The sequence below is a fragment of the Tachypleus tridentatus genome, unplaced genomic scaffold, assembly GCF_004210375.1.
Source record: "Tachypleus tridentatus isolate NWPU-2018 unplaced genomic scaffold, ASM421037v1 tig00008109_pilon, whole genome shotgun sequence".
NCBI classification, from domain to species: Eukaryota; Metazoa; Arthropoda; class Merostomata; order Xiphosura; family Limulidae; genus Tachypleus; species Tachypleus tridentatus.
Window position 1 is genome coordinate 1 of NW_027467826.1, and position 10,070 is coordinate 10,070.

Genomic DNA, 10,070 nt, shown 5'->3' on the forward strand with positions numbered 1-10,070 from the left:
AAAATGTAGTCTCTTTATAGAAAACTTAGGTTTTTGTGTAAGTAATTAGCTACCATTAAAATGTAGTCTTATAGAAAACTTTTGTATAGTTTCTGTTAGTGTAAGCTACCAGCTGTACTGTAAGCCAATAGTCCTATAGAAAACCTTGAAAATAGTTTTGTGTAAGCACTAGCTACCATTAAAATGTAGTCTCTTTATAGAAAACTTTGTATTAGTTTTGTAAAAGCTAACGAGGCTACTATTAAAATGTAGTCTCTTATAGAAAACTTTAGTATAGTTAGTTGTGAAAAGTAACTAGCTACCTATTAAAATAGTAGTCTTATAGAAAACTTTGTATAGTTTGTAGTAATACTAGCTTCATGAAAATGTCTCTTATAGAAAACTTTGTATAGTTTTTGTGTAAGTACTAACTACCATTAAAATGTAGGTTCCTCTATAGAAAACACTATACTTTTGTGAGTGCTAACTACCCTTAAAATATCATTTCAATTAGATTCATTTATAAATCAAGTTTCATAATGTATGTACCCAAACATAATGCAGTGTGGTTATGTTTTGTTGATATGCACAAGTTGTATTTGTACTCTGTAGATGTATAGCTATGGTTAGGGAGTGACTGGACAGACTTCACCACATGAGAAAGACCCTGTGTGTAAGTATGACGTAAATAGAAAACTGTGGATTTATCTTCATCAGAATCCTAACAGAAGCATAGAGAATTTGGCATGGTTACATCTACTGTGGTAATAAAATAATTGTTATGTGACAGTATATAACTTGTTACTGTTGAAACCTTAATAGATAAACAGTTGTCTACAGAGACTTGGATGTAGTTGAAAAGAATTGCTCTTCGCTGATAGCCAATTTGTATTTCTTTCATTCTGTTTTGTCTGTTAAAATGTTCAGTTATTTTGCTTTTTTGACATCAGAGAAATATAAATTATATAAATATAAATTTTTCATCGTGTGGATGTTTTAATTCTCTCACACAAAGTTTGCCCATTTTAATTTCCAGTTTTCAAACTTTAGGACAACTTATGCTAGGTATTGAGTAGACTTGTTTATGGTAAACTTAAATGTATCGGCCAGCCTGGTTAGGATAATTTGTGGTTAAATCTATTTAACCAAAAGGAAGACACAGGAATAAATATGTCTACATGATGAGTACTGTATTATTTTTGTGTGTACCACTGTATAGAACAGTTCTATAATCTATATGTCTGAACTTGTACCACTGTTTGTTCTCTGAATTACTTTACCGTAATGTTCTATAAAGGTGTTATGATTGAAGTTTACTGAAAATTCAATATAGGGAATGTTATCATAAATAGGTGCTTGTACTTGATAAATAGGTTTAACATGAACAGATTAACTCTGAAAATGGGTAAGCTGTTATTATCATAATTAGGTGCTTATAGTTAAGTATGTTTAACAGAAACAATATTTTGAAAATAGATAAAGCTGTTAACACAAATGGGTTCTTTTAGTAGACAAGCAGCATTGAAATTCTTTCACATAAATTACTGTACATAATTGTCAGTCTATAGATGTCTGTGAGTAGTTTTCTAATGTTATTTGTAATTTTCTCTGAAAAAAATTCATCAGGTCCAAGCAGCTGCTGCAAAGCAAAAAAAAAAGCAATCCAGAAAACGAAAGTTTCTAAAGTAGTAAGTTGAGGAAAAGTGTGTTTATCTTACCCTTGTAAGTAACAGTAAGTTGAGGAAAAGTGTGTTTATCTTATCCCTTGTAAGTAATAGTAAGTTGAGGAAAAGTGTTTATCTTACCCTGTAAGCAATAGTATGTTGAGGAAAAGTGTGTTTATCTTAACCCTGTAAGTAATAGTAAGTTGAGAGGAAAGTGTTTATCTTATCTTGTAAGTAACAGTAAGTTGAGGAAAAGTGTTTATCTTACCTTGTAGGCAATAGTAAGTTGAGGAAAAGTGTGTTTATCCTTACCTTGTAAGTAATAGTAAGTTTGTGAAAAGTGTTTATTTTACCTTGTAATTAACAGTAAGTTGAGGAAGTGTGTTTATCTTACCTTGTAAGTAATAGTAAGTTTGTGAAAAGTGTTTATTTTACCTTGTAGTGAACTAACCTTTATCTATCAGCAGCTCCTACTTTGATAATTTGTAAAATAAACTAACCTTTATCTTCCAGCAGCTCCTACTTTGATAATTTGTAAAATAAACTAACCTTTATCTTCCAGCAGCTCCTACTTTGATAATTTGTAAAATAAACTAACCTTTATCTATCAGCAGCTCCTACTTTGATAATTTGTAAAGTAAACTAACCTTTATCTTCCAGCAGCTCCTACTTTGATAATTTGTAAAAAAAGATAGCTTTAGTGTAAAATTTGTGTAAAACTAACCAATTTAATATTTTGAAAAGTTAAAAAAAATCTTTAAACAACTTTTCCAAAATGCAAGATAGAAGTTATTATAATAAATAAATAACACATTTTTGATTTTCTGATAAGTTCTCTCTTTGATAGGTTTTGTTCAACCTGAGTAACTCGTTGAAGGTACCAAAAAAAAAAAAAATGACTAGAAATAAATATTTAAATGAAACCTGGGACACATGCTTAAATGGTTCTGTGTTTTCATGTACACAGATGTCAACATCTTAATATAAAAATAGTACTTTTCATGTCATAACACAGAAGTCAACGTCTTAATATAGAAGTAGTACTTTTCATGTCATAACACAGACGTCAACATCTTAATATAGAAGTAGTACTTTTCATGCCATAACACAGACGTCAACATCTTAATATAAAAGTAGTACTTTTCATGTCATAACACAGATGTCAACATCTTAATATAAAGTAGTACTTTTCATGTCATAACACAGAAGCCAACATCTTAATATAGAAGTAGTACTTTTCATGTCATAACACAGACGTCAACATCTTAATATAAAAGTAGTACTTTTCATGTCATAACACAGACGTCAACATCTTAATATAGAAGTAGTACTTTTCATGTCATAACACAGACGTCAACATCTTAATATAGAAGTAGTACTTTCATGTCATAACACAGACGCCAACGTCTTAATATAGAAGTAGTACTTTTCATGTCATAACACAGACGTCAACATCTTAATATAGAAGTAGTACTTTTCATGTCATAACACAGACATCAACATCTTAATATAAAAATAGTACTTTTCATGTCATAACACAGACGCGTCAACATCTTAATATAAAAGTAGTACTTTTCATGTCATGTAATTTGTAATCAATTAGGATGTTTTGTGTATTTGTTTATATATATAACATAAAGTTTATACACATTGTGCAATTAAATATGGATAAAACATCAGAGTATATAAAACTGTTATGGTGAAGTTATTCATAGCATCCCTACTCTCATAACAAAAGAAAAATGATCAATAACTAAGAATTATGTAGGAGAGTATATGTATCTTCATGTACATAGGGAGAGTGTATGTATCTTCTTACAAAATGAGGAGAGTGTATGTATCTTCATGTACGTAGGAGAGTGCACGTGATCTTCATATATGTGGGAGAGTGCACGATCTCTCATGTAACACGTAGGGAGAGTGTCTGTCTCTTTCATCCGTGAGGAGAGCATATATGTAGTTGAGTGTATCTGTGTTTATATGTAGTTGAGTGTATCTGTGTTTATATATGTAGTTGAGTGTATCTGCAGTGTATATATGTAGTTGAGTGTATCTGTGTTTATATGTAGTTGAGTATATCTGTGTTTATATGTAGTTGAGTGTATCTGTGTTTATATATGTAGTTGAGTGTATCTGTGTTTATATGTAGTTGAGTGTATCTGTGTTTATATGTAGTTGAGTGTATCTGTGTTTATATGTAGTTGAGTGTATCTGTGTTTATATGTAGTTGAGTGTATCTGTGTTTATATGTAGTTGAGTGTATCTGTCTTTATTTATGCAGTTGAGTGTATCTGTCTTTATGTATGCAGTTGAGTGTATCTGTCTTTATGTATGCAGTTGAGTGTATCTGTCTTTATGTATTCAGTTGAGTGTATCTGTCTTTATGTATGCAGTTGAGTGTATCTTTATTTATAGAGGATGTGTATACAAGTTAATTTATAAAGTTTATGTATATATCTTTATTACTTTTCATCAACTTGACTGTGGTATTGAATTTGATATTCAGAACTCCATTTCATGGCTAATCATGAAATAAGTGAAATTATTGTTTATATTATTTGTGTTAATTTGTTCGTAAGTACATTGATCATGTAACATTGTTGTAACTTGTTTTGTTTAAACAAAGAAGGCAAAAGAAACTCTAAGGCCCAGCTTCTACCTTGGCTATGAGTGCTGTCATAGATTCTGCTGCCATTACCACAGTAACAGACATTACTGTCAACGTAACTTCAAGCAGGAGTGGTGGGTCCAGATCTCAGGTAAGCATTTCATCTAATTTTCTGAACCTTAAAGATTTGCTTTCTAAAGTCATGTCATTAATAGTTTTGTATGAGTTTAAACCATACTTTCCAGGTTTTAGTTAAAGTAAACACTAATTGTACACAAGTCTTAAATTGCAATGTTTTCCTAGTGACAGAGCAATGTCTGAGAGCTTTTCACTTTAGAGATCTAGTTTGAATACCTACAAAGGGAAGAAGCAGAGATGATTCATTGGGTAGCTTTGTGCAAAATACTGATCATGTAATAAATTGCAGTACTCTTTAATACTTAACAAGTTTATCAAATCTTTTGTTACCTGAGGTGAATATTTTGGATGTTATTAGTAAAATAAATCTGAAGTTCCTTTAAACACAGAGAATGACATGTAAAACAAAACTGTTTAGTCTTTAGAGTCCTACAAAAGACTTCTATAAATGTACAGTATATTTATTTCATTTTTTTGTAATGAAGATTCAGTCCCTTTTATTGTTTTGGTCTTCTTCATATGAAAATGGATTTCAAAATTTTCTGAGGATTTGGTTGATTGAAGGAACCATATTTTTAGATAAACTGTCATGTACCCCCCCCCCTGGTGTTTAGGTTTATACAATATTTAAACTGTGAAGCCTCACCTTTTTCTGTGACTTTTGTAATCTGTAGAAAACCAGCTGTTACATTAATGATAAAATCCATCATTTTTAGTACTTCACGGGGTATAAGTAAACATGCCTACTAAATTTAACACTCCAAAGCTTAATAGAAATTATTTGTTTGTAAGGAAATTGTATACTCGACTTCATTGGTAAAATGAGAGATTAGAAAAACCAAATAAAATATAGTTTATAAATTACAAAATTTAATGCATAGTTAAAGTACAATATACAATATAACTGTATTTTCTCTAAGTTCTTGGGATTTTTTTATAACTTGTGCAATTCTGTAAAGTGCAGATGAAAAGGTTTAATTGCATTTGTTACATCTGTGTGGTGTAGCAAGCATGTAACAAAATTAACCTTGAAGAAGCTTTTTTTTCCTGAATATTATTGCTTCATGTTAAATATTCAATATTTGTGTTAGTGGTGATTTTTGATGGTCACTTTTGTCTTTCTGCCTGGCTTAATTATGTAAACCAGAATGGTGATTTTGATATTGAATGTGAATTATTCATATAGGTTTAACAATTACATTTTTAGGAGAAATTTTTTAAATGTCTAATATTGGATTTTGGTTGTCTGCTTTCAGAGTAGTCCAAAGCAAGGTCATCCTGCAGTTTCACGCCAGCTTGTGAGGAGCTTATCCATGCCTACATCAACACAAAATAACATTAACAATAATCTCAGTGGGCTGTCGCTTGCTGTGTCTTCTACAGCTACAACACCCATTCTGAACTCTCCTCAGAAACACGCACTTGATGCTACCTCCAAAGCTCTTGTGTCTCCAAATATAATATCTGCTCCTAAACTCTCCACCTTGATGTCGGTAACTGCAACAGGTCTTCCTCATAATGGTGGAAGTAATTCTCGCCCTCCATCTCAAGGGTCAAGTCAGTCTCTTCCTAGTCCCAAGACTGTTATAGCCAATGTTAATGCAGCTCAGTTTATGGGTGTCACCCAACTGCAATCAGTGGTTTCTACTGGTGATCAGCCTTTGTCTTCTCCTCTGACATCTTCAACACCACCATCAGGATTAACAACCATGGACATGAAGCCATCTTCACCAGCCTTTGTTGGTCAGCCCCCTGTTTTACAACCAGTATTCAATCAAAATCTTCCTGGCATGGTGAACCTGACATTTCCTACAGCTGCCAGAGGAACAGCTACTGCTGGTTCAAGAAGAACCAGTGGCACTTCTGCTACTCATTCAGTACCTACATCAAGCACTCTACAGAACCTACAAACTATTGTAGTGAAACAGGAAGCAGGTGGGAAGTCCAACTCTTCTGTTGCTACTCTTCCTATCCTGGCTACAGGAACTGCAGCCAGTACAATGAGATCAGTGGCAAATGTATCTAAACCCATGGTGGCTCGTCTGGTGTCAGGGTCTCAGATGGTCTCCTTGGGCAGTTTAGTACCAGCCTCTGCTGGTCTTGTGACTAGCCAACCAGGAATGGCTCCTGCTGGAGCTTCTACCATTCACATTCAAGGAAACAGCTTTGTTCGTCCAGTAGGAGCCGCAGCTCAGCTTAACGTACTTCAGACTAATCAGCTAGCTACTGCTGGAGTTAAGTAAGTATAGGAGAATTCTCAGGTAGCTGCTGCCAGAATTGCCAAGTAAGTATAGGAGAATAATCAGCTAGCTGCTCCCAGAGTTAAGTAATAAGAATAATCAGCTAGCTGCTCCCAGAGTTAAGTAAGTATAGGAGAATAATCAGCTAGCTGCTCCCAGAGTTAAGTAAGTATAGGAGAATAATCAGCTAGCTGCTGCCAGGGTTAAGAAAGTATAAGAGACTAATCAGGTAGCTTATGCTAGGGTTAAGTAAGCACAGGAGACTAATCAGGTAGCTTCTACTGGAGTAAAGTTAAGTATAGGAGAAAGTAGAAGTGTGTGTTTTTTTAATTACTCAGTCTTATCATATTTTATTTAATCTAATAGTTCTTGTGATATCAACCCAAGAAACAAACCATGTGTCTGTAAGGTGAAAAAATTCACAGTGAAAAGTCATAAATATACAGGTTGAATACTTTCTGTACAACTCATAATGTAGCAGGTAACAGTAAACTTAAATTAACAAATGTTATTTTCTCATTAATGATACAATGAATTATTTTGTCCTTTGTTTTCAGATTGGTCATTAGACAAATAACAATATTACATGACTTTCTCTTAATTTCTAATTTTAATTTAAAGGTTTATTTATTTTTTACTTTAATTTTGGTCTGTTTGTCTATTTCTTCCTTGTCATTAAAATGTTTAATGTGACTAGAAATTCACAATTTAAGATGTACTTTAAAGTAGCTAAATAATACTTGTGTTGAGCTGAACAGACAGTAACTTCTTTGTCACTTATACCAGTTTCACTGATACTGAGTTTCTTTCTCTTGGTTTTCTATACTTAATAATTGAGATGCCTTTATAACTTTATACAAACCCTGAAATGGCACATTTAACCTCTGTTAGAATTTATTACTTTTCTATAATTTATTTAGGTTAAACAGATTGACTTTAATGACTCAAGGGTCAAATGCAACAACGACATCTCTCTCTCCAAACGTCTTGATTTCCCAGCCAAAGCTTCTATCTGTTACTCAGGGACAGTTGGGACTACTGCAGGCTGCCCAACTTGAAGCCATAAACTCTGCTACACAGGTTACTCCTATTCCTATACCCACATCTCACAGTTCCAGTCCAGCAAAAGCAGCCAACTCTTCAGGGCCCTCCAGCAGTGTGGCCACCAGTCCATTGCCAGGAAAGCCTTCTCAAACCCTTGTTATGTCTCCCAAAGGAACAAATCAGTTTGCAGCTGGTGGAACCTCAGTTTCTTTAGGCTCATCGCTACCCAGTGTAATATTTGCCACAAGTTCCCCTGGTTCTTCATCTGCTGTAGTGTTTGGTGAGTTTGCTCTTACTTTGGTTAGAGGTAGTTGTGAGCAGTTTTTTGTAAGATTACAACACTTTTGAATTTTAGACTAAACCTACATAAATAAACACCCTGGTTAACCTAGTTTATTTTGTCTCTGTACATGAGCTTGTTTTGTGTTTCAGCTTGCCAGGGGTCTCTAAAAACTACACAAACTTACATGATGGCTGCACCAGGAGCTCCTCCAGCTGTTATAATGGCCACTGCAGCCCAGCAGGGGATTCGAGGAGCAGCTGTCACCCCTCTTAATGTCAAAGCTCTTCAAGGCATCAAAGTGATCCCTATGTCTCAGACTGTAGCACCAGTCAAAGGATGTAAAGGTCAGCCTCTGTTTGCTAGGATCATTACCCCCTCTGGTGGAATAGCACTCCATCCAACAGGTACTGTTACAGCTGGTTTAGGACAGCAAATGACAGGTTCGGCAGCTGTTAGCATTGTTCAAGGCCTAGGACCTCTGCCTATGCAGTCGTCATCATCTCTTGTTGTATCACAGAGTTGCTCTCCTGGAAAGTCAACAGCCAATACCCTTCCTGCAACAATTAGCCAACCATTAGTTGTTCAACCAACTGCCAGTTCCACTGAAACTCCCACCACATCTAAAGAATAAGAGTACATCTAGGTTATAGTCAAATTGTCCAAAGACTTATCTGTTCTGTGATTAATCACTATCTAAAGAACAGTACATCAAGTTAAGGTCAAACTGTCTTACCTGGTCTGTGATTGACTACCATCTATTGAACGATACATCCATTTAAAGACAAGCTGTCTTACCAGGTCTATGAATAATCACCATCTTATGAACAACAAAACATCTAGTTAAAGCTTGGCTGTTTGAAGACTTAACTAGTTTGTGATTAATCACCATCTAAAGAACAAAAGTACATCTAGTTAAAGTCAAGCTGTCTTACCTGGTCTATGATTAATCACCATCTTATGAACAACAGAACATCTAGTTAAAGCTTGGCTGTTTGAACACTTAACTGGTCTATGATTAATCACCATCTAAAGAACAACAGTACATCTAGTTAAAGTCAAGGTTCTTACCTGTTCTTTGATTAATCACCATCAAAAGAACAGAACATCCAGTTAAAGTCGTGGCTGTCTTACCTGTTCTTTGATTAATCACCATCTAAAGAACAACAGTACATCCAGTGAAAGTCAAGCTGTTTTACCAGGTCTGTGATTAACTACTACCTATTGAACAGTACATCCATTTAAAGTCAAGCTGTCTTACCTGGTCTGTGATTAACTACCATCTATTGAACAGTACATCCATTTAAAGTCAAGCTGTCTTACCTGGTCTGTGAATAATCACCATCTTATGAACAACAAAACATCTAGTTAAAGCTTGGCTGTTTGAAGACTTAACTAGTTTATGATTAATCACTATCTAAAGAACAAAAGTACATCTAGTTAAAGTCAAGCTGTCTTACTTGGTCTGTGATTAATCACCATCTAAAGAATGGTACATCCAGAAGTCAAGCTGTCTTACCAGGTCTGTGATTAATCACCAACTTATGAACAACAGTACATCCAGTTAAAGTCAAGCTGTCTTACCTGTTCTTTTATTAATCACCATCTTGTGAACAACAGTACATCCAGTTAAAGTCAAGCTGTCTTACCTGTTCTTTTATTAATCGCCATCTTGTGAACAACAGTACATCCAGTTAAAGTCAAGCTGTCTTACCAGGTCTGTGATTAATCACCATCTAAAGAACAACAGTACATCCAGTTAAAGTCAAGCTGTCTTACCTGGTCTGTGATTAATCACCATCTTATGAACAGTACATCCAGTAAAAGTCAAGCTGTCTTACCTGTTCTTTGATTAATCACCATCTTGTGAACAACAGTACATCCAGTTAAAGTCAAGCTGTCTTACTTGGTCTGTGATTAATCACCATATTATGAACAACAGTACATCCAGTTAAAGTCAAGCTGTCTTACCTTGTATATGATTAATCAACATCTAAAGAACAACAGTACATCCAGTTAAAGACAAGCTGTCTTACCTTGTCTATGATTAATCGCCATCTAAAGAACAACAGTACATCCAGTTAAAGTCAAGCTGTCTTACCTGGTCTGTGATTTAT

The 10,070-nt window shown here is 34.3% G+C and overlaps 1 protein-coding gene across 1 annotated transcript; it reads left to right on the forward strand.

Moving 5' to 3' along the window:
* Positions 1–4,297: 4,297 nt before the first annotated feature.
* LOC143243692 (uncharacterized) lies at positions 4,298–9,033 on the forward strand. The gene is made up of 4 exons (XM_076487336.1): positions 4,298–4,402; positions 5,646–6,628; positions 7,550–7,953; positions 8,106–9,033. Exons 1-4 carry the CDS (start codon positions 4,310–4,312, stop codon positions 8,585–8,587), a joined length of 1,962 nt encoding a protein of 653 aa, XP_076343451.1. The 5' UTR covers positions 4,298–4,309; the 3' UTR covers positions 8,588–9,033.
* The last annotated feature ends 1,037 nt before the right edge of the window (positions 9,034–10,070 follow it).

Excerpts from the sequence above, each read along its gene's own strand:
- LOC143243692 (XM_076487336.1), top strand. The coding sequence starts at position 4,310 with ATGAGTGCTGTCATAGATTCTGCTGCCATTACCACAGTAACAGACATT. Across the intron at positions 4,403-5,645 it reads GTGGTGGGTCCAGATCTCAG|AGTAGTCCAAAGCAAGGTCA; the intron begins GTAAGCATTTCA and ends GTCTGCTTTCAG. Across the intron at positions 7,954-8,105 it reads TTCATCTGCTGTAGTGTTTG|CTTGCCAGGGGTCTCTAAAA; the intron begins GTGAGTTTGCTC and ends TTTGTGTTTCAG.